General features: G+C 46.2%; 1 protein-coding gene across 2 annotated transcripts in view; it reads left to right on the forward strand.

Annotated features, from left to right (window-relative positions):
• Nucleotides 1–16,208, forward strand: part of NTRK3 (neurotrophic receptor tyrosine kinase 3) — a 216,594-nt gene extending 200,386 nt beyond the window's left edge. For both annotated transcript variants that reach the window (XM_033070941.1, XM_033070943.1), the window contains one exon: nucleotides 1,989–16,208. In XM_033070941.1, coding sequence (XP_032926832.1) covers nucleotides 1,989–2,174 — 186 coding nt within the window. In that variant the 3' untranslated portion in view covers nucleotides 2,175–16,208. The remainder of the gene's footprint in view (nucleotides 1–1,988) is intronic.
• Nucleotides 16,209–24,667: the final 8,459 nt, after the last annotated feature.

A 24,667-nucleotide genomic window follows, 5' to 3' on the forward strand; every position in this document is an offset into this window, starting at 1 on the left:
TACTTGCCCATTCGTGTGCTCAATGGGGCCTGACTGCATATCCCAAAGTAGCACACGCAAACATTTCAGAGGCACAAACAATGGAATCGACAGCGACAGAAGTTATTTGTCACGCTATTTAATGAGCTGCTCTTGCATTTCCCTGTGAGGGTAAATACAAACACACACAAATGAGCACATGGAGCTTGAACACGGGCAGTTGGCACGCTGGAGTGTGACAGCTCGGCTTTGCCCAGGCATTCTGCCTCAGTTTCCTTTGCAGGGCAGCAGGGCTGAAAAAGCCACCCTTAATCTTGAGGGTGTATTGGTTTGCTACCATCCCTGGGATAAAATATCATCCTTCCCTTACCTGTTGGTGCATCCACTTCTTTCTGCCTGCTGAGCACAGTATCCTGGTGGGAGGGAGGCACATTAGCTCTCATCAGTCTCATTTTGCACAGTTTGTGGAGGGATGGGCAGAACCTGTGTGGCTGCAGAGGACTGACACCTCCACCAGCTCCTGGATGGTGTGACATCAGAGCAGGTCCCTGTGGCAGCCCAGATGCAGTGCCAGAGCCCCATGGAGAGGCAGAGCCCATGGAGGGACAGGTCAGTGAGCCTGTGCCAAGCCCCTGGCTGCCAGGACTGGACCAGGAGCAAGCACCAGGCTGGCCTAGCATCACCCTTGCTGGGTGTTGGCCTTGGCAGGGCTGGGATGCCCACTCCCTCCTGTGCCACCTGCATGGCCTCATTCCCCCAGAGCATTTTCAGCAGGTTTTACAAAGGCTGGGAGAAATCCTCTCTGAGCAGAGGAACAAGGCAGGGCACCACTCAGCCAGTCCAGCAACTTCTCTCTACGCTTTTCCTTTTCCCCTGGAGAGAAATAGCCCAGCACAGGGCTCCTGTGCATGTCCAGGATGTCTTGACAGGAGCCATAACTCACCTCCTCCCCACAGTGAGCAGCCAGCAGCTCTGTGGCAATGCAGGCTTCTCTTCGTGCTGTGTCTTGCTCTCCTCACTTTCAGCGGGTCCTAATCTCCCCCCTCCGTATTTGAATGCAAACAGCACAGTGATAAGTATCCCTTGAGCTGCGTGGTGGGACCATTACTATTCATAAATGATAAACTCCAAACACCTCTTGCTGGGTGGCTTCCCTCAACACACTGCCTGGGACTGGTGTTTATCTGCAGAGCGTGGCAGGCTGCTCGCACACTGCAATGCTGGGACTCATCAACCCCAACCAAGGAGGCCAGGCAGTAATAGCAGCTCTCTGGAAACTCGTATTTCCCTTCCTTTTCATTCATTCCTCCTGTAAACAATACACAAAGAGACCCTTAGGGGAGTCCTTTCCAATGGCATCTTTCCGAAGTGACTCTACTGTTATCCAGGACTTCACATTTTTCTCATTAGCAGCACCGGTCTGACCCAAACCAGAGTCATAGCATTGTAAATTTTTTTTTCTCCTTCACAGATGTGATTTGACATGAAATTTCATTCTTTAGTTGCTTTTCTATGTCAAAAGAGGAGAAGTATGTCAGAAAAGATGCTCTGAACTCTTCCTTATAAACCTCTCTAGGGCTTTGCAATGGAGAGGACGCTTGGTTTTCAGACAAGAAAAATATAATTTCAGCTGTACAAAGTATTACTGTACTTTGGGGATTTTAAGACTTTTTTTCCTTCTTCATTTAGCAGGAAAAATTGACATCATAAATTAAAAGCTATTTCATTTGCTTGTGACCTCCTCTTTGGAGAGTGCATTGAGGTAGGTAGGTGTCAAATAGGGAAGGTTTTTGGGATCTGAAAAACTGCAGCTGGAGACAAACTTTTCATGGTAAAATTATCATTAGCAACAAACAGATGAGCACTGAGGATGTGCAGATCTGAAATTTGGCTTCTCAGCGCTCCCATTCACTAAATGGTGCCACATCAGCCAAGCAGTATCAGGGACAGGACATCCTCCATAAACTGCCCAGCTGGTGTTCAGTGTTTCTTTTCTTTCTTTCTTTTAGGTCATTGAGTGCATTACCCAAGGCCGAGTTTTGGAAAGGCCCCGAGTCTGCCCCAAGGAGGTTTATGACATCATGTTGGGCTGCTGGCAGAGGGAACCTCAGCAAAGGCTCAACATCAAGGAGATCTACAAGATCCTCCATGCTCTGGGCAAGGCCACACCAATCTACCTGGACATCCTTGGCTAGCAGTGGCCACTTGTTTGAAGTCCCTGCTCCTTCCTCCCATCCTTCCTTCCTTCTCCCCATCCCAAACCCTTTGCCCCTCAGCTCCCAAGCAAACATCTTCATATAAACTCAAGTGCCTGCTACACATACAACACTGAAAACTAAAAAAAAGCAAAACAAAAAGCAAACCAACAAAAATCCCACAGAACAACCTGCAAGGCAGTTTGGCTTATATATATTTATAGATATTTCTCTCTATATAACTTCCACACCAATACAGAAAGAAGCTGCTGTTACAGAAAATTGTGAGACTATATATTAAAAAAAAAAAAAAAGAAACAAAAAAGGGAGAAAAAGTACTTAAAAAAATATATATAATTAAAAAGAAAGAAAAAAAAAAGAGAGAAAGAAAGGAGAAGGTATCTTCCCCCCGAGCAATCCAGTGAAATGTAACCCTGCTGTGACTATGGTTGGGGCTGCTGGGCAGGGCTCTAGACTGGCTGTGGCAGCGATGCCATCCTGGGTAGGAGCCCCAGGAAGAAAGCCTTGTCCTGGTTGTATGATATGCACTGAATGTGTGAAATCAGTCCTCCCTTTTCGTCCTTGCCTCCCTCCCTCCTTGCCAGCCCGCAGGTGATGGGCACAAAGCCAGGGCAGTGCCCCTGGATGAACTCTCTTTTACCAACCCCTTCCCTCCCTTCCTCTTAGTCCCTCCTCATCCCCTCTCTCTGCCTTCCTGCCTTCTCCCTCCCTCCAACATTTCAGGACAATTTTTCTAATTTGCTGATTCTTAACTGTACAGACTCAAGGCTTTTGAACACACAGTCAAAGGATTGTGGCACCTACGGGTAAAACACGCACCGGTGCGGGCTGCGGCCTGCTGCCAGCGCCGGGAGCGGCGGGACACAGCCGGCAGCCCTGGGACCCGCTCCCGAGCCATCCCCACCCATCCCAGCGTGTGAGACAGCAGTGCTGCTGGCTCTGCGAGGAGCAGCCCCCCTCCTCCCCGCCCTCATGGCTCTTGGTGGCCGTGGGGCTGTTGTCCCCGCTCCCCGCTGTCTGCGCCAGGGCCGGATCGGCCCCCGGTGTCAGCTCTTAGTGAGCAGGGTTGGATCCTTGCTCCCCGCACGGGGGAAAGGCTGCAGGGTGCAGACAGCTGGGAACATGCCTGCAGCCCTGCTGGGCATGTCTGTGGGGTCAGCACATCCCAGCGCTCCTCTCCCCATCCTCTCCCTTCCCCGTTCCTGCCCCATGCCTCAGCCCGAGCCTCAGGCACAAGCCAGCGGGGGACAGGGAGGGGGACCAGGCTTGTGAGATGGCTGGGAACCTACCAACACCTGCCTGCAGCTCCCTTGCCATTCTGCTCACGTCCCCATCCCCTGAAAGGATTGATGCATCTGCCTGTGAGCTGTTGTGAAATGCAGAGGCTGAAGAATAGCTCCACAGGCAGCCCCGGGAGGAGGGGGGAAGGAGGGGAAGGTGCCTTCAGGAGCAGACGGCTCAGCGGATGGCCACAGCGGCCAGCCTTGCATCTCAATGAGGAGAAAGGCCTGACAGGCAGCGACAGGGGTGTGGGGACAGGCAGGGAGGGACAGCAGCATCCTCACCATAGCCCATCTCCCCGGAGCGGAAAATAATCCCGACCTGGGGAAACACTCACTCGGATGCTGAATCCTGCCTGTCCGGACTGGGCTGAGAATGCAAAACCTTTCTGGGCCTTTTTTTCATATGGATAATGGAGGATGAGGGGGAACCTCAGCTTGGCAGCTGCTCTCAGGAGGCAGGGAGCGGGTGGCACAGGCATTGTCAAGGCAATTTTGAGAAGGCAACGACTGCCAGCACAGAAATAGCCTGCTCGGATGTGGCACTTGTGGAAGGCAATGCAGATGGGGGAAGAGGGGACAGAGAAGGGATCTTGGCTCCCTCCCCATGGCCAGAGTAATAGTGGTGTCCAGAATGCAAAGGGAGCTAGGTGACTGGTTACAGCCTGCACTGAAAGAGATCTTGCATCCTCTCCCCATCCCCCCTGTCTCCTGACAATCAGTATCTTTCACTCATGGCACTGGCATGACCTGTCTGATGGCTTCAGAGAGAGGCAGGGGACACTGCTAAAGGAGGATTGTGGTGGCAACAGCAGCTGTGGGTTTATTCTGTGCTTGTGTAGTGAGCACTGCAAGCCTGGGGTGGGAGGTGATGGGTGGCAGTAGCCACGTGGGAGGAAGGACAGAACTTTCCTCTGCCTGTTAGAGAGATCTGGGCTAGTGGGACAGACTTGTGCCAGTGGGCCTGGGCAGAGTGCCACTGGACAGGCACCAGGTGCTCTCAGCATCACCAACGATGGCCTGGTCATGGACAAGGGTGTGGGCCAGCACCAGGAACTCTGTACCATGCTGCCTCTCCATAGCAGGATCTTGCTCTTTTGGGAAAGGATATCCTGCCTACTTAGGTCCAACCTTGAAATGGGAAAAGACTGGTTAAAAGGTTGCTGGCCCAGCCTGGCTCCCTTTTTCTGCTGGGTGCTTTGGCTGAAAGGATTGGAGATTCAGCACAGGGAGAGAACAAGCAATGGCTATTAATTGTCCAGCATCTCCAGAAGAAAACCCTTTCCTGGGGCAGCCTATCTCTTACCCCAAGTGACTTTTTGCTCTTGTGGCTCTCAGGCCCTGTGCCAGGTTGTGCAAGGCCACAATTTTGTCCACCCTTCTCTCTCACTCCCATGCTCTCGTTTCTCTTTTGGCCAATGTCATGGGCTTTTACACCATGAAGTCACCTACAGACACTGGTTCCCAGCTGATGAGATTCCCTCCTCACAGCTGCACAGCAGCTACATCCTCCCTTCCTCACTTCTTTCCTCCTTCCCCTCCTCCCCAGCACCACCACCCTGTCCCTCCACCACCCCTTTGTACTGTCACAACAACGAGGTGAGCTCAGGAGCCGTGTGACACCGAGCCTTGGCGCTGTGTGTTTAGGGTTAGGTAGCCTGTGAGGAGAGCCTGTGGATCCCCAGAAGATGGTAAGGGCTGAGACAATGCTCAGGCTCTGGCTGCTTTGCTCTTAGCCCCACCACGTGCAGTGACTGCCTTGGAGAAATGTCCTTTTGTCAGAGTTAATTGTGAACTGCTGCTCAGAAGAGCTGGATAAGCTGCAGTTCTGTGCTGTGACAGCTGCTCTGCTGCTGCTCTGGCCCCCTTGGCCTGTCATTGTTGGATGGAGGTTTGTTGGGAGCAAAGAGAAGATTGCTTTTTGTTCAAAGACATGATAGAAACTGCTGCATCCCTTCTTGACAGTTTTGGAGGGGAAGAGGGAAAGCAGCTGTGCTGCATTCCTGGTGACCACCCTGAGACCTCATTTCCAGAAGCACCTTTCCTGGAGCAGAAGAGAGCTTCCCATCAGCATGGACAGGTGATCTTCCCTGCAGGAACAGGGGCTCTGTCATGGGGCTGTGTGTGAGGGGGAGAAAAGCAGATTTTGGGGGAAACCCTCACAGAGTATCAACATCAGAGTGTGTGAAGTCAAAGAGAAATGGGTTCATGCTTCTTTATTTCTCAGAGGGATACTTCTCTATGCCCTGCCTCTACTCAGAGCAGAGAGCTATCCCTGCTGCCTGGGAACACCGACATGTCTCACCCAGCTCTGGGGCAAGCCAGGCCAAATTCCCAGCACATCCAGACCTTCCCACCGCCCAGCCCCTTCCATCTGCAGTTTTCTCAAGGGACTTGTGAAAGGGATGTGGAAGGAACAGCAGTCTGAGCACAGATGAGAATGGGCCACAGGGTCTTCCCTGTCCCAGCTGTATGCTGCTCCCTAAAAATTAACATTGTTTGCACCAACTCAATCACCCAAGGGTGTCACTGAAGTGATGCTTTCTTGGAAGTGAAGGTGCTATTTTGGTGCATGGTACAGGTGGAAATTTTGTGCCAGGGCTGCAAACTGCAGGCAGTGAATGTGGCTCCAGCCTCAGAGTCTCATAAGTGACCTGGTTTGTTTTCTCCTGCTTTTATTTTTCCTTCCACCCCAGTCTGTCAGGTTGCAAGACAGAAGCTGAAATGTAGCAAAGGGAAGAGATGCAGACTAAAAGGCCATCCTGTCTCCTGCAAAACTTGCCCATCTGACCTTTTTAGATGTCCCTCAGTGCATGGATTTTGGGGGGTGAAAAAGTGTGAACTGCCTATCCTTGGGTCTGCAGGGTGTTGAATTGCAGACAGGTGACTCTGGGAACTGCTGCCCAGACAAATGTTCAAACTGGAATGCTTTTAAAGAGGCTGCTTGCTTGAGAGACATCGTTAGCTTTGAGCTGTTTGCTTGTCCCCAGGAGTGGGTGGAACAAGGTGGGAAAATATGTGGAGGAATAAAAGAGCCAAGGAAAGGGAAAAGCTGGTTTTGGAAGGCAACTGAGTATCTTGGGTTGGGAAATCAAGACAGATTTGGGGAGCGTGGTGTAGAATTTAAAGTAGCACAATGGATACAAGCAAAAGCAAAACAAAATAGCAATGTACTGCAGCTCCAGGAAAAGTTAGCCATGAAACTGGGAAAATACTGGTTTAAAAATGAGGCAGAAACCAATAAAATCAAGGGACCATTTATGCAGGTGGGAAACAAAATCACTAGTCTTTGTGCTTTTTTATGATTTTTTTTCCTATAAGAAATTTTTTCCTATAAGAAAATGTGACTGAAAGAATGTCTGAGAAGTTATGCTTTTTCAGGGGCACAGACAGAAGTATAATGCTATATGAGCTGTTTCCTTTCATGTGAAAGGCTCTCATTTCCCAGAACTCAAATGTATAGATTTCCTCAGTTCAGGACATGGTTTGAAGAATGCAGGCACAGTCACCACGAGCCCCCAAACCCAGAGGTAGTTCTGAACACTTGATCAGCATTTATTCATGTACCAGTCTGTGTAAAGACAGTATTTTGTTCAGCATGTTATCTTAAGAAGTTTTTTAAAAATCTTTTTAATTTCCTCCCTCCCCAGGGAGTATCTACATCCTTTCCTGATCTGGCCAGGAATCAGCTGAAGCACTACAGCCATGGCTTGTACCCAATGTTTTCATAACAGCTCTAGGTGTGTTCTCTGGTTGTAAGGCAATGATGAGAATAACAAGGGGAATAAAGGAGGCCCTGGCTGTGATACCACGCTGTGGTGGCTCCTCTGATAGCTGGGAGGCTCTGGACATCAACAGGGCTCCTCTGCTATGAGACTCACAGGCACAGGCTGTTGTTTTATTCTCCATTTACATTCAGGGCTTTCTGATGGATGGTGGGCTCATGGAGCCTTGGCATGACGGTGGTGTCTCCAAATGAGTATCAAAAATAGAAGAAGAGAAAGTTCCCCTCTCAGCACTGCTTTTCAGGAGTGGATAGACTTGCTTAACTCTAAGGCAGCTTCTCCACTCCCGCACTAAGGCGTCTCTTACATCAGTACCCATTTAATGTTTACATAGCCGCTAAATCCTAAAAATTCTTTTCCCTCTGCTGCTGTCCTTGAAAGCAGAGATGCTGAATTTCAAGCCTGGAGAAAGTAGGTGTTTTCAAAACATCTGTTCTGGCTGGCAGTGTCATAAATGACACAGGCAGAGATGTCAGTCGCTGCTCTGGGAGGAATGGAGGAGTATTCCATCTCTCCTGTGCCTCTTTTTCCTTTCCAATGCAACACTGAGCCATGAAACCGCTCCCTGAGAGAAGTGATTGGAGTCCTACTGCTTGCAATTTTGAAAAACTGAACTGAGGAAAGAGATAAGAGACTGAAGAGAAGGAAGGACAGAATATTCCAGCTTTCCCCAACAGCTAAATAAGCTGTTAGGTCGGTTTCCTGTTGGTGGTTTGGGTTTCTCATGGACCCAATCTGACATCTCTTCAAACTAAAGAAATGACCACTGGTTCTCCTCCTCCCTTCTGCTATTCCCACAATTTTAGCATCTCTGCAAGGGGAAAAGAGGCATCACAAATCTAACCATCACTTCCCCACTGTCAGGAGTCCTCCACAGGAACTGCTCTCCCTTCCAGCACAAGTATCTGATCCCACTGCTGAAAACTGGAACAGTTGTTCTGAGGGGAGTTCAACTGCTGAACTACTGGCTGCTTAGGACAAGGTCCCAGCAGGGAAGGGCTGAAATACCTCTAAAGAAAATCATAGCTCTGGGAGGTCCAAATGTCTTCTTGCATGCTTTCTCTTGCTCTCTGCTGGCTCCCAGCCTCTCCAGTCTTTGCTGCTTGATACTCAGATAACTGAGTTTCTGCATTCCCTCTCTTTCCTGAGCTCAGAGGACTGGTGAAGCTGTTTGATTTCAATGTGGTAGGTGAGATCAGATTTCTCCCTCCATGCCCTCTTCTTTTTCTCCCTGTGCAGCTCCTGTCCTTGCACTTCCCAGGACTTGACTAGCAGAGTTTTTAAATGAAGTGAAAGTCTTAATGTGAGGTGAATCCCAAGACCACAAACAGTTTGGACTTCAAACAGTGAGAAAATTGGCGCCGGATGATTCCGCACACAAAGCAGAAAACTTTCATTTCCTGCAGGCAGGATGGAATTGACTGTTATATTAAGACTTCAGAAGGAGCACTGCCCTGGAGTAATTTCACTGCTGTCAGGCAGTGTTGACATCTAGATTAACCTCTGTGCAGTGAATTTTACAGCAACGCTCATTGTAATGCATGTGGGGTATCTCCTGTAAATCCCAGCTGAAGCCCACAGTGTCCCACCCTTCTGCACAGGAGGAAGGGTCGGGGAGCAGCCGCTATCATTTTTGACCCCAGCAAAGCATGACTCCAACCTCATCCAGGCCAGTTCTGCTGAAACTGATTTTCTGCTGTGCTAAAGTGACAATAGCTCTGCCCTATATATTTTTTTCCTTCTAATTCCCCAAAGAGGTTTACATCACAAGGCTGAATTTTTTTGCCAGTGACAAACAGCTCCCTTCATGTATCCAGCCAGCAGTACAGTCCTAATTAAAAGGCACTAGTTAACTAGTGGCAATTAGCTACTTGCACTGATTAACTCCAAGACATACAATCCCCAAACACAAAGCTCTGATCAGATGTGATCTAAAAGGCAGACAAACTCCCAGCTGATGTGAGATGGTGGCATCCAATCCTGCTCACCAGCACACAGGCACACAATGAACGCTGCCTACCAAACCAAAACTGCACGAATTAAAGAAATTCACACAGTTAACTCAGTGCAAGTCAGAGAATATTGCAAAAGAAGCCCCTTGGCTCCAGAAATGAACGCTCCTGCTGATAAATTAGAAGCATAGACCTGACCCCGAGTCCTTCTGTCTTTTGCTGTAGGAGGAGATTGAGCAGTGGGATTTCCCAAGCAGGATCACAACAGCTTCCTCACTTTTATGCTGGCAGAGACTATCCTGTCTGTGGTTCTTTAGATTCTGAGATTCACTGAGATTCACTTTGTGGGAAAAAAACACCAAACAGTAGCATATAAAAAAATACAGAAAAGGAAGGGAAGGTCTCTTTGTGTGTTTTTGCCACACCTGCTTATTAATACCCTTACTTCCTACTCAGACATTGCTCTGCAGTCGTCTGCAGGAGGTTTTCTTGGCAAGAGAAAAGCTATCAGTGCTGAAGAGATCAAACAGTAGCCCTGAGGGCAAAATCTTGATAGTACTTCTAGAAATCTCTTTCAGAGCCCATCCCTCCTCTCACCCACAGCTCTTCATAGCAGGCTTACCATTATATTTGCCAAGGATTTTGGACAGCTTGTGAAGAGGAGACATATCTTCAGTTTCCCCTCATCTTCAGAAGGAATTGTGACATTTCTGTAATTCGACCCATCAGGAAGATTCCTTCAAACTAACATTTATTACCCCCAATCAGAATACAGCTAAAAAGGCTACCCAAGGTTATGGAAAAGGTCAAGCTTTTGCTTTGGACTGGAATTTGCTTTGGAAGGAATTTGATGGACCAATTTAACCACCACAGCACATCAAAACCTGGTGGCTTCATTTAAAAAGTAATCAGTATTGTATTTCGCTTTAGACATCCGTGCATTAGTGTTCTGCAAATATGATTTCCTCTTTGTTTGCATTATTGATGCCATAAAATGTCAGACACATTAAAGAAAAAAAATAGAGGCCAACCTTTGGGGTTTGGAATGATTCTGGCTGAATTGCAGTTGGGTTACTTTCCTTTTTATTTCCCATGGCAGCGATGCACTGTTACTCATTCTGCTATTGTTTTACAAAGAGTTCTCTGTTAAGTGTATTTATTCAGACAACCATGTTTCAGGAAACACATAACCTTGATATTTTTTGCTGCATGTGGCAGCGTGTGTGAATGTGTGCTGGGGAGAGGAGGGGAGGTGGAGCTGTTTGCAAGAGCCCTCCCATGTCTGGTAGTGTGTTGGCTTTGAGCAATGCTGCATGAATCCCTCCTGCTCAGGTGCCTGGTTTGATTTAACCTCAAGAACTGACTTTTGTAATCAGGATTTGAGGTCTTCTGGTTTAGCACTGCCCAGAATCTGTCATCTGCTCTCACCATTCAGCAGCCATCTGCTATCCACAGAGGTTCCTGGATGTCTATGCCACAGAGATTACACAGTAATTGAGTCTCAGGCATGCGATAGAGGAGTTTTAGCTCATTCTGATCCTGGACCAACAGCAAGTTTGCTGATTTAGCTTGGTTCCCTCCCAAGGTTCAGTGACTACAGTTCCCAAGACAAATACTCTTAGCTGCTCAGTGCTTTTTCTCACAGACTGTTACAAGTACAGGCCTTGGCAGCTGTAGCTCTCTGCCTCACCTCTCTATAATGAATGTGGATCCATTTTCAGTGTTCCTGGGAATTTATTTGAAGGATATTCTCCCTCCTAAAATCTAAGAAATTCTCACGCATTCTGTCGTCTTGAAAGTAAAAGTGAAGAAATAAGGTGGAAATATCTCCCCTGTGTAGAGATTTTCATCACTGGTAAAATTTCAGCTTTTCCTCCTGGTGACAGCAAGACTTGGGTGCAGGGGGAGAAGAATACAGTGGAGCAGTCTAAGGAAAGGACTCAGCTAGGACCTAGACTGCAAAGTCATCTGTTCACCTACTGAGCCATCACCAGCTTCATACAGGAAGAGATCCCCAGCTTTTCTTGAGCTTCAGATTTCTGCCCAGCTCTCTTGTTCCTACTCCAGTTCTGAGGAATGACCTTCAGATGACCTTCAGATCTCCTTATCTTCACAGAACCTTCCCAGGGATATCCAAACAGCCCAAAGAAGTGATGACAGGGGCTGAATGGGTGTGTAATTCAGTGTCTTTCTCTCCCTTTTTCATCAGGGGCAGAGATAGTGAAAGTGACAGAACAGAAAAATTATTTTCCCCAACAGCAGTGATCCAGTTTCTTTTTAAACTCCGAAATTTAAGATGCCATACAGCAATACCTATAAATATGCCTTGAAATGTTGAATGAGCACAAGAGTATATTTGATTTTGTTTTTATGCCTGTAATTTCTCTCACCAAGAATTCAGCCGTTACTCAGCTCCCAGCAGGTTGTTCTGATTGCTGGAGAGATGGTTGGGATTGATTCCGGCTGCGACCTGTTCCAGTCCAGCCTCATTCTTATGTAGCTAGATTGAAACAATAGAAATCAGCAAGAGACTGAATTGTTGTTCCTGTGTAACTGAACCTTCTTGTGCAACTCCAGGCTAAATGCTGAAGGCGTTGATGACCCACAACTTTGAAGTCAGTGAAGGCTGCAGATTCTGAGAGGCACTGAACAGGTCTTAGGAACAGAACAGCAGGAGAGAGAAAGAGAAATGCTACAAGAGGGAAAAAAAAACCCCAACAAACATTACATCAAAAAAGACATAACAGAAGAAAATCCACTGCTGTACATGAGAAAAGACACAGAATATTCACCCTGGTAACCAAGAACTTTGGCCACCAGGACAAGAGCAGTTCTATATCCTAGAAACCTCCTCTCACTTTAATTTCCTTTTTATCCTTCGCCTGCTAATACAGAGAAAATCCTGGCTTATGGCCTTCCTGGAAACTGAAATTAAGAGGCAGATTTGGGAGATGATGAGAGAGACCAGATTCTGCTGGATGATACAACAGCTTTATAGCCCAGCACCTTTCAGTAGCAAGTGCTTGGAGTGCCCTTTCTTTTATTTATTTAATTATTATTATTATTATTACAACCCCTAACTGGTGCAAGTAGCGTTCACAAAGAGCCTAAAACAGTTCAGTCCCCAATCTCTCGGTGAGATGGAGATTTCAGCGGACGGACAGGCGTCGTGACCGCGTCCCTGCGGATCAGCACCGCGGACAGCGGCACGGCCCGGCCCGGCGCTGCGGCCGCCGCTGCACGGTGCGACTCTGAAGGAACCCCGTCTTTGAAGGAATCATGCCCCAATCATGCCCTCATTGCCCAGGGAATGCTGTCTCACCCTTCGTTAGTTTCTCTAGTGTGAAATTATTATCTGTTATCTTGTTTTCAAGTGATGGAGGAGGGATGGTTTAAAACACAAACCAATCATTCCGGTGCAAGCGAGAACCCTTTTTTCCTTCAGAGTTAAACTCTCTGCCTCACTTTTTCCTGCACTGGTGTTCCACCGGTGAAGGCTCCATCTCTAATTTGGATTGTGAAAGGTTCTTATCTTCTCATCCATTGAGACAGTTTGACAAATGGAGAAATATTACACTGGTAGCCCTTTAGAAGCAGAATCCTTATTTTATTGGAAGCATCATGTGATTCAGATTTCAGCCATCAATTGCATTTACTGTTGGTAAAGGGTAAAAAAGACAAATCTCTTTGAAAATTGCAAGTAAGGGACATATAAAGAATGCTGTGGCCAGTGAAAGTTATTTTCACAAAAAAAAAAAAAAAAAAAGAAAAAAAAGAAGCCACTTTACTGTGTAGAGGAGGCTTGTCAGAATCATAGGATCATATAAAGGTTTGTGTTGGAAAAGACTTCTAAAAATCACCTAGTTTCAACTCCCCTACCATGGCCAGGGACATTTTCCACCCAACCAGGTTGCACAAAGCCCTCTCCATCCTGGCCTTGAAGAGCCAGACAAAGATGAAGAGCCATGCAGACACCAACAGGCAGGACTCCAAATGGAGAAGCAGTCTTATCTTGCAGAGAAAAAAAGGCAAGTGTCTCAGCGTTCATCTTGCTCAGCTACATATTTGGAATTTCATCCCACAGGTATTCCTGGACCATACTAAGGAAGCTATACCCTCAACTTAGGGTTGAACACGTCCTGGACCTATTCATTGTGGTGAGAAGCTGCTGGGCAGGACCATGCAGGCTCATTATGTGCCTGAAAAATTTAGTGTGAAGAAGAAGAGCCAGAAAAGTAGGCCAGAAAGTTGGGCTATTCCCCCCACTCAACATATGCTGCTTTCTAGATGCAGCTTCCTCTGTATCCCACCTCCCACACACTCCCCAGCTGTGTCTGGAAGTTACTACAGTGGGACATGTGGATGGACACTCAGAGACAGAGGGCTGGGAAGTGCCTGAGACACAAGACTTCAAATCTTGTAAGTAGCAATACTGAAAATGAGGGATCAGGCTTCTGATGCTTAGGGCTGTCTGGAAGTCAGAAAGGATGAGCTTGCAGGGGATGGCAAAGATAATTTTATAAGGGGCTTAGAGAACAAATGATGCTAAGAGGAGGGATCAAAGAAGTCTACTGGGACACAGGGAGAGGAAGGAAAAGGACAATGACCTGGTTCCCAGTGAAGGGTCAGTGATCAAGAGGTGGTGAAAGTCAGGCAAGAACTGTGGTGAAGCAGAAGACAGCCCTGGTTGGAGAAAAACTAAAGATGTCAGGAAAGAGTCCCTACAGAGTGATGTGTGCTCATCTGAAGGAGTCCTGAAGGTTTCTTCAAACCTTCAGTTCTGCTGGGCTTCCTCCAGGCCCACATTGTCTGCTTCAAACCCAATAGACACCATAACTCTAACTGCATTTATTTTATTCTCTGGCAGCTCTGGTTTCAGTACTAACAGTCTAAATAGTTTTAGTTCCCCTCAATCCTCCCGTTCAACCCCTGCAACCAGCTAATTCCTTGTGTGAAGGAGAACTGGCTTTTTTTAAGTTTTCTATTATTTTTTTCTCAGAAGTGTCCATTAAATTTTCAGCTAAACTGGAAAGCAATTTTTTGCATGAGAGCTTTACATAGATAGGCTTAAAGCAGAACAGAAATAAATAAATAACTATACTAAATTACCTCCCCCTCCCCCACCATGTCTTAATGAAGTGCTGTTTTACATAAGTTATTTCAAGAGAAATGAAGTATTTTTGGGCAGGCAAGCGATCAACATTTATTTAGGTTTCCAAGAGTGTTGCAACTCCCTCTGAGTCTTCTGGGTCAGGCAGAGAGGCAAGTTTTCCCCAGTTAAAGACTGAGGATACAAAACCTTCTTGGGTGGAGGCTGTCTTGGGGTTTTCAGGATGTTTGGGAATGTTTTTAGGGGCTGCACTGTGCGCTTGCCCCTGGTAATGTCTGCAGGGTTTGTGTGTTGAAGCAGTGCTGTCCATCAGTGGTTTGTGTGGCAGCGTGATGGCCTAGGCAGAAAAATCACTCTGATTTCCAGTGCTGGCCTCAAAAAACCCCCATGCACCTTCCAGAAATCTGCAAGGATAGAGTTCATTTCCAGGAAACTGCTCCTCCTCCCAGCTGAATTGCCCTTCAGCAGTGCAGGCAGGCTTGGCCACAGAACGTGCTGCTCCACAGCTCACTCTGGCAGGCGAGCTGTTTCTGACAGGAGGATGGGGCTACAGCTCAGAGGAAAGACATTTTGATGGCATTTATGTTGTTACTATTATTTAAAACAGCTTATTTTAATCTCTGCTAATGTCACAGAAAGTCTGCACGAGCACAAAACAAATCCTCTGGTGATCTATGCTGAATTGATTTTTATTTTTTTGGCAGACTTTTTTTACACTATGCATCAATCCACATTTTCTTAGTCTGGGGCTTCTTGTGCATCTTATGAATCCTATTTGCCATTTTGCAAGTGAATTGATGGTTCTCAACCTTCTCCAAACCACAGTCTCCCCTTCTCCAAACCAAACTTCACCATTTTCTCCTGCTGGGAACAAGCCAGGTTACCCCTTAGGGGAGAATCTGGTGAGAGCAAGGAAGTTGTGATCTCTGCCTGCCCACCCCACCTCCACTGGCTCCAGCTCAGAGGATGAGGAACTCTGATCTGAGTTTTGGCCAAGGTAGGGTCCCTGTTTGTCCCCTACCTGCCACATCAAGTGCATCGAGCGCGCTGCTACCCAGGAAGGGGACGACTGATACAGCGTTAGTCACATTTACTGAAGAGTTTTTAAATTAAGAATTTGCAGTGAGGTCCAGGGACCTGTTAAAGTGCTGAGGTATTTACCCTCCCCAGACCTTCCCTTCCTTCCTGCCCTGCTTTGGCCCTTCCTCTCTCCCCAGCCTTGAAATGAAACAGAAAATTATTTTTTTAAAACTGTGTCGATAATTTATGTTTAGTATAAAGGATGATTTAATGGCATCACCAAAGGTCATTTTTTTCATCTCCGTGTTACCAGCCCAGCCCCAGAGGCTGTGCATCCCCTCTTCCCCATGACTCAGTGCCCTCCCTTTCATCCACCTCACACGTCCCCTGTCACCCCCACCCCAGCGTTCCACGCACCCGACGCCTGCTTCAGGTTCAGCCAATGACCGATGGAGAACAGAGATTTCAGACCGAAACCTCCACTCCAGACCACCCCAAACTGGAACCATTTCCACCTTGAAAACAGTCAGTTGCTGCAAATGCCAGGCAGACTCATTTCTTGAATTATGTAAGGTTTTTTTTAAAGCCTTTTATACCTATTTACGTGTGCGTGTGCGTGCACCGAGTGTGCACAGTGGTACCTGTGTGCACAGATGCACACAAATCTCTCTCAAGTATAAATATATTGTATGTTAGAGCTGTAAATACTCCTTGGTCATGTGTCTATGTCTTCTTCAAAGTATCATATCCTCAGTGTTACGTTAACAACTCCATTTATTGATTGATGAAACTATGTGTAGACCTGTACCCTCCTGACATAGTTTATGTAGCTCTCTCTTCTCAAATAAAGTACAAAACTACCACCAGCAGGTCCTCCTCTCCTCTTTGTTCTGTGTTGAACATTCAGCTTTAACTCACAGAAACCTGACACTTAAAATTTATGCAGTTTTCAGCTATTCCAACAGTACAGAAACCTTCACATGATGTTTTAGGGGTTTTATGTTGCTGGTCAGGCCAGTAAGAGTTGTTAACAAAAGGTAATTATCTGTAGGCAAAATGCTGTCCCAACTGCAGTAAATTATGATCTCTGTACTGATCCAATTCATCCTTCCCACCTACCTCCAGGTGCAGCCTACACCAATCACAGCTCCCTTCATCCTGGTAGAGACTACAGGAGTCCATCCTCCTCCTCCTCCCCTTCTGGTGGATCTCTGCACCATTACATCAACCAGCCCTCCCAGAGTGCAGAAATTTCCCCCTGGTTAAAAGGATCCAGTCTCTTCCCTGTCATGTTGCTGGCTTGTTGCTGCTTGGATTGATCAGCACTCAAACTCAACTCTTGGGGCTGGGAACAAATCTCAGGATTATGGTAAAGTCCACTGCTGTCACTTGCTTCCCCTTGATTCCAGGAAATCACAGGAACCAGAGGATATTTACCATTGCAAGCTGAAAAGAACCCTCTTTGCACAGATACACTTACTGTAAAAAACAATAAAGATGATTTGTGAAGTAACACTTAATTTACTGCAACTGACACCAGACTCCAGCTGCCAGAAATTTGACTGACAATTTCTATTTATTTATATCCTGCTATACAATATCTACCTTAATGCTGTAAATTTTTCTGATTGGAATTTCACAGTGTCTGCCTGGATATTTATTGATCATAAAATAATCTGCACAACCCGTTAAAGTCAAGGCAGGGAGAATGGATGCCAGAGAAATCACTCGACAGGATCTGGGTACCAGTGCCCAGGTAACAGTAGATGCTCAGATGCTCTTTTTACAGCGTTATGTATCACTGAGAGCCAGTCATTTGAACTGCTTTTCTTCTGTTTCCCGAAAGCCTCTTCTGAAATGCTTCCAAGAGCCTGGTATTGAGTTCCTACCAGCAACTCCATATGGACCCTGCAACATGCCTCATTTGCAGCTCCTCACCGTTGAGAAATCCCACCTTTACAGTGAAATCTGGTGTTTTCACAACTGTTCTTTCAGACTGCCCACGAGGGAAATGTTTGGCTCTTCCTGCAGCAGTAAGACCACTTTTTTTTTCAACTATTATTTTTGGCAGGCAAAGACAGGAGCATTCAATTTCTGCCCACCAGGGAAAAAAATGTGAAACTTGGTCCCAACTGGGAGTTCCCGTATTGCCTGGTGTGGAGATTCTTACTTCATTCACAGCTTCAACCATGCAGCATTCCAGTATCTCCAGTGGATTTTGCCTTCTGAGTTTGGACTTTTAAAATTATTTTTTTGTTTCATTTTGGTTTTTATTTTCCTAAGGAACATTTTTTCTCCCCTATGGAAGTTAGAGGTGTGTGCTCTCCACAAACACAAAGGCATACTGTGGCCATAGCCAAATCCCCCCTTTCTCCCAAAAGTCAGCACATCCCACCCCCAATCCAGCACACCCACTTTCTCCCCAGCAGCCTCCCAGTGTGACTGCCCTGTGCACACACATACCCCTATCCAACCCACCATTCTCCTGCCTTCTCCAGCTCTTGTTCAACAGGAATTTGCTCCCTTCCCTGGAAATGCTGTGCTAGTTATTAATTCCTGCTGCTTTCTGGGGTCCCAAACCAGGCCTCACCTCACTGCTCATCAAACACAGCTCCCTTTCCTTTCCCAGCATCAGAATAATAAACTAGGCAGCTGAAATGCAATAAATAAAAATAAAAATCCCAGTTTGACGAACTTCCCCAGGAGTCACCCTGTTCTGCTGCTCCCAGTGCCTGTTGCAGTTTGCCTATCCAGGATGAGGTGGTTTCAGGAGCATGCAGGAGCTGGTGGAGCATCCAATGGGCTGGAAATAAAACTCCACCAAAATAAACAGCAGCCAGGGAGGCTGTCAGGCCACAGGCACTTGCCCCAGACTGGACAGCATCCCCTGTGGGAAGTGGACAATGGAAGGACTCGATCTGCTCAGGGCTCCCTGTGACCTTTTCAAGCTCCATAAAACCCTTCACAGATTACCCTTTAAAAAGCAGGGAAGGCAAGCAGACCCCTGCATGCCCTCTGGGCTGGGGGAAGGGAGAGGTCCTGGCCTTCCCCCAGGTTGCAGAAAGAGTCAGATGAAAGGTTAACAACAAGATGTAATCAAAACGTAAAAGCACAGGGCAGGAATGGGACAAATAATTTCCTGTTGAATTGTGGCTTCTGTTATTCCCAGAGAAAAGCAGCAGGTATTCAGGAGCTTCTCATTAGCCAGCATGATTTCCATTAGGCTTTCTATTAACGTTTTGTGGCCGTAATAAACACCTACATAATTAACACACACAAAAAAAGGAGCCCATTCCAGGCCAACAGGAGTTGCCACAAGCTGTGAATGGCTCAGGTGGGTCAGCTCCTGTCTGGAACATTCTGCTTGCAAAGGAATTGCTCTTTACACCCACCTGGACAATTCCTTTCCAAAGACTTAAGTTTTAATGCTTCTGTCTTCCTGCTTCAGTCTAGGAGGACATCTACCTCTGCTTTGCAGCTGGAAAAAAAATTAAAAAGAGAGAACAGGGTAGCAATTGTCCCTGGAGAGATTCAGGACACTCCAGTATTCCCTAGTCCTTTGGTGTAGCTCTGAGGAGCCTTTTCCTGCTAAAAACTGACAGGGAAAGAAATCCTTTAGGAACACATGCATGATCCCAGACAGTAAATAAGCCCCAGGAGCTCCTTCAAAGTCCCCATGGAAAGAAGTGGAACTTACTACAACCTGGGCTTGTTTACAACCATGAAGCACACCAGCACACTTCATGTCTCCACTGAGAACTGATGAATTATGGGGAAAATAGACACAGAGGTAAAACATGATATTCCCAATGCCAAATTCAGACTTTCCATGCCTTATCCATCCTGTTAAGGGCGTGAACATCATTTCTGAGTATGGTACCCACAGTGAGAGCTCACAGGTAGATCTGGCTCCTCCCCACCCATTGCCAAAGGAACCACTGCCAAGCCTGTGCCCAGGAGATTGAGGACATGTCATTTTGACAGGGCTGCCTGTACCCCCCTCCTCATTTCAGACTCCTGCTGCTAAGAATTTGTGTGCCCTTTATCATAGCTCTGAAATACAGAGAGACACTTTGGAATTCAATTAGTCAAACAGTTGCCACAGCAACAAAAACATATAAACTTAAATGATTTATACTCACAGACACCACTTCAAATAGGAATAAATTTAATACAGCAGCTGGGAATGAAATGCATTGTACAATAAGAAAATTGTATTTTTTTTTCTCTCCCTGATGATAGGCCTCAAGGTCTTAATGCAATATAGATGAAAAAAGATATTTGGGCAGAAGGAAGCAGAATACGTTGTGCTGTATTTACAATGCCTGCTTGGAGAGTACAACACGTAATGAGCATGTACATCTAATCACAGAGCTGTGATGCTGTTTGCAGACAGCCACAGATCAAAGATTGCAGCTACCAAGTTGACTGCTTGGTTTCACTGTCTTTCTTTGTCTCTCCTTCATCTCATAAAACCTTTCCTGTTGGCTTCTTCCCAGGCAAAAACCAAATCTACCCTCATTCCATCAGCTTCTCCATCCCCTACAGTGCCAGGTCCCCACCTGGTAAAGTGAGATTGTGTTTTATTCCTAGAAGAAAAAAAAATTAATTCAAGCATAGTCTTGGGACTCAGAGCAGAAATTAATTCCAAGAAATATGCAGGAAATATTTGCCTCTGCAAGAACACTGGAAAAGCTCACAAGACAATCTAGAACAGTCATTCAAGTGATGGCCACCTGCAGTATTTTTTCGTATAAAAGACTGAACATGAAGTGAATGCCACACTTCTTACAGTTCTCCTTTGACTCTGAGAATCCCTGGAGAGAACTACAGGTACATGGGACGTGAGATCACAGAGAAGATAATGCATGTACAGACCTCTGGCATTAGCACAGTTTCAGTACATCCAAGTTCCAGTGCATACAAATATATCTTTTTCCAACCAGCAAAGGTTTCATAGAATGAAAGTGATGTAGGAGCTTAGAGGAGCCTTATGGTTAGTTTCCAGTAAACAGGAATTGTCCAGGGGTTGTGCAGAAACTGCCTTGTCCTTTCTAAAGGCACAGCAGCTGGTTTAAGTCAGAACTGTGGAAAGTTGTGTGCTTGTAGCTCATCTGCCTCTTTGTTGAGGTGCCAAAGCCAGCTGCCTTGGCAGGGCCTGGGCCAGAAACAGCCAAGCAGTGTCTAGGCTGCAAAAGAAAGTGGAGATCCAACCACTGGCTCCTCAATTTCCCCTAAGCAGAAGCTAGCCTGTCGTGCAAGGAGGCATTTGGGAAGTTGTCACCTGCCTCCACAAAGGCTGATCAGCGTGGCCAACCACTCCTCTCCATGGGAGCAGAGCCTGCCAACACCCTTGGAGGGCTCAACACTATGAGCAATTGTATGAGCTCTCTCATCTGACCTGCTCCACTAGACAGCATTTACAGTGGGAATAGGAGCTTTATTTCCTGTCCAGATCATGCTCATAACACCTTCTCCTGCACTTCACAAGAACTCAAACAGGACGAGTCTCACGCACTTCGGGGCCCTTTGTGCAAAGGCAACCTCTCTGGCTCAGTGTTTTGAGTAAACACTGCAGGCCCAAGTGCAAGAGGGAAAAGCCAGAAAAGTGCCTTTGAGACAAACCCAGCACTTTTGTCTAAGTACAAACAAAAAAGACCACAGAGGCCACAGTTCTAACAGAACTTACTGGCTCCTCGGTGTAAAAAACTATGGGGGTGAGTTTTCATGGGCTGCTTTAGGCAGGAGGTCGAGAGTGCTGCTCATTATTAGAGTTGGCAGGTGGGGTGGAGAGTTCAGGATGCTTTGGGTGCAAATTGAGATCAACACCTGCAATTCTCTTTGGCAGTTTGGGAAAGGAAAGCACACAGATGCACAACAACAACTAAACAAAGCTAATAATGAAATCATATTTATGTAGGCAGGAAGGAAGCTCAATTGCCAGGAGAGTACTAAAGTCTACAAGTGTAAATACATACCAAATAAGTCAGCTTGATGAGATGCCAAGTTTGTTCAGCAGAGTATGGCACTTCACTGCTGAAGTGTTCATGCAGGAGGGAAACCAGGAAAATGTCAAAAAGGTCATTGGGTGAAATGTGTGGCTCCACCACAAAACTGTGCAAACAAGCTCATGTCAGTAGATTCAGCACTGTCTTGCAAAGCTCCTGTTGGTGCTGTCACATTGAAGCACAAGCATTTCACTCCTGAGCTGATCTAGAGCTCATTGCTCTCTCCACATGGCAAATCAGAAACCACCACAATATATGGATAAGATGGACTGAGTTTCCCCTTGAAGGTTCTGGGTTTCAAGTACAAAAGCAGAGGGAAAAAGTATTGACATCCTGAGGGATGTGGTGGGGCAAGTGTGCGAGGATTTGTGTGGCTGACACTTGACAATGAGGGATCCAAGACGATAAAGGAAATGAGCAGCTTTACAACATCTCTGAGCCTCACTCTCAGAGCTGACTATTCACATATTCTGAGTCGAGAGGGGTAAAAAAACCCTACAAAACAAGAACAAAATAGTGCAAAGTATCTCTGGAAATGTTTAGAGCAGAAATCAGAGACATCACAATATTTAGACCCTGGATCAATTGTCCACAGACGTTGCAAAAGGCAAAATCCTAAACAGCTGAAAGATGGAGCTGAGCCAAAAGTATTCAACCTGTGTCAGCACAAGTCTTGACTTGGCTGGGAAGTCCCCTTCATCTCCCTTTCCCTGTGAAGGTAACATCTGTTCTTCTCTTTGCCTGCCCCATCTCTCTTTGGTACCATGGCACAGGGAACAGCAGGCTGGTGAGTCCATTCCTGCTCCATTCCTTCTGGATTAGGGGATGCAGCAGATCAGCAACCAGCTCCCCAAGCCACAAACTACATTTATCATCATCTTTACACGCCTTTACACAGCTGGCTCTCCTGATGATAATGTGTTCTACAGTTTCCCTTGCTGGCGTGGCTTATGTTAATACTCCATTAACATTGCTAATCAGAGACAGACTTCTGGCAGCATCTCCAGGGGATGAGCAAATGTTGTCCTATGCCTTTCAGTTTAGGAGATCAGACTTTCAGATGAAATCCATTCCCAACATCTCTGATTTCAGCAATTAAATGGAGCTGCAGCATGTGGGAGCTGTTCAATGCTGGATGCATGTGGTTCCTACTGCTCCAAAATAAGACCTTTTAAACCGCCTTTTATGCCAGTCCTCAGATATGTGACATTTGGAACTTTTGTTCACTTGGGAAATCAAAGACTGCTGGAAAGATGAGATGGATTCAAATCAAAGATAAAAGGTACAGAGGTCCTGAAGGTCTAACAGTGCATGCTCCCAGTTCAGCTTACCCCATCCAGAAATCTATACTTTAGTTTGATCTATTCCTTCTCACATTTCAGGAACACTTCTAAATCCACTTTAGCTTTACAAAAGGAGTCTACTTTTATTTGGATTAAGTAGAGTCAGGCACCATGATACATGAAAATGTCTGGAAGGTCTACTTGTGTTGGTAAAAGGAAAGCAACTGATCATTAATGCAATTTTTGAGTCACCTCAGATTTTAGGTGGACTGCGATTCTCTACAGGATTCAGAAAAACTAAAAAATTAACATTTGTCAAAGCCTATACTGTGGAAATAAACTTATTTCCAATCCAAATATCATAAATGAGGCAGAACAAAACACAACTGTTGAAAGGAGATGTAAAGCCTTTATCCTTTCCAACTCCTTCATCCACAAGAAACAGCTGAGCAGGAGGATGATGCTGTTGAGCCAGTGAAACAGTGAGTCTGCTCAGCAAATTTATGCTCTCATTCAAACAGATGCACCAATCCAGTCAAAATTAGGACAGGCTTCTTCTCTGCTTTTCCCTTTCCTCTCCTCTCCTAGGCTCTCTAACAACACCTCATGCCTTGTTGCCTGAAATGGGAGGCACTTCCATCACAGGAGGCAATGCCTGCTGGTGCTTCTCAGTGATAGAGACATGAGGAAGAACAGCTCTGTTTTAACAAGCAGCTGCAGACCAGTTACATCTGACAGCAAAGCCAGCACTTGCCTTTCCCCCCAAAAAACCCAATTCAATTTACAGAAATAAAAGGAGAACTCACAAACAATGCACATCAGTACCTAAATGATGAAGTGGTATATGACTCACAGCCATTTGGAAAGGCTTCTCCAAAACTCTGGGGAGCTCACCAGAACCTGTTTAGATACACAGCTCAGACAGGCAGTAGATGCAGAGTTTATTTCAAACATCTCAGGAGTGTGCCTTCTATGCCCACTCACTTTAAAGGTCTGAATTCCGAATTCAGTTAACGATGCACCACATTCTCTGAAGATGGAGAAAACCGTGAGCACTCGTGCAAGGTCCGTGGCACGTGGATATGACCTTCAGTCACTGGTTGGAAGTGATTTCTAATGCATCAGCTCATTGCTATAATGATGTGCTGTGGAGCCATTAATTAACTCGCTGCTCTCTGAGGAGATTCTCGTTTCCTCCATCATTCATATCTGCTTGGAAGAGCTGCAGACCTGCAAAAGCTACGTGTGAAAGCCTGAGATGTGTGGGATGTAGCTGAGCAGACCGTGGGCAGGTGCAATGAAAACTTCCTCATACAGTGAGTGCCTCAGTACAGCTCCAGCACATCCCACAGCACCAGAATGATGCTGCCACAGCAGTCCCCAGAATCACTGCTCCTGGGACATCCCAAATCTCAGTTCTGTGATCTTCAGCTCTCCAGCCTCCTATTCTACCTCAGTGGAAAATGCCAATTAATGGAAGATGAATAAAAATGTAGTGAAAATATTTGCTTGTTTCTCCTTGGCATAAATTGTCATCTCTCTCCTATTTATTCATTATTCAAATGTTTTCACAAGGCTGATTATGGATTTTTACCTTCTTGGACTAGAGCTTGTTTGCAGGTAGTTGAATACATGTTCTCCATATTCAGTGCCAAGAGCATAAATGAAGAACCAGTCCACAGCTACTGCAACCCTCCCCTGGCAGGATGAGGCTTAGCTGCCTTGTCTGAGGACTGAGACCCAAAGAGTGAAGATGATCTGTGCCTCCTGTGCTGTTCTACAATATTAACTATTCTGCAGTTCACTTCTGTTTTGTTTCAGCAGCTTCCCTCACTGAATCATCAGAGAGCAAAATTGCTTCCAAATAATAACCAGCTACATGGAGTGTTGTTTGGCAAGGGAAAGAGCAGAGTTTGACTCTAGATTTACATAAATCCCAACTCGCACATTTCAATTGCCAAGTAAAGTGTTCAGACACCTCTTTCTTCAGAGCCAGCACCTTGGGAACCCACCTTCCCAGCCTGATCTCTGCTT

The sequence above is a fragment of the Catharus ustulatus genome, chromosome 12, assembly GCF_009819885.2.
Source record: "Catharus ustulatus isolate bCatUst1 chromosome 12, bCatUst1.pri.v2, whole genome shotgun sequence".
Taxonomy (NCBI): Eukaryota; Metazoa; Chordata; class Aves; order Passeriformes; family Turdidae; genus Catharus; species Catharus ustulatus.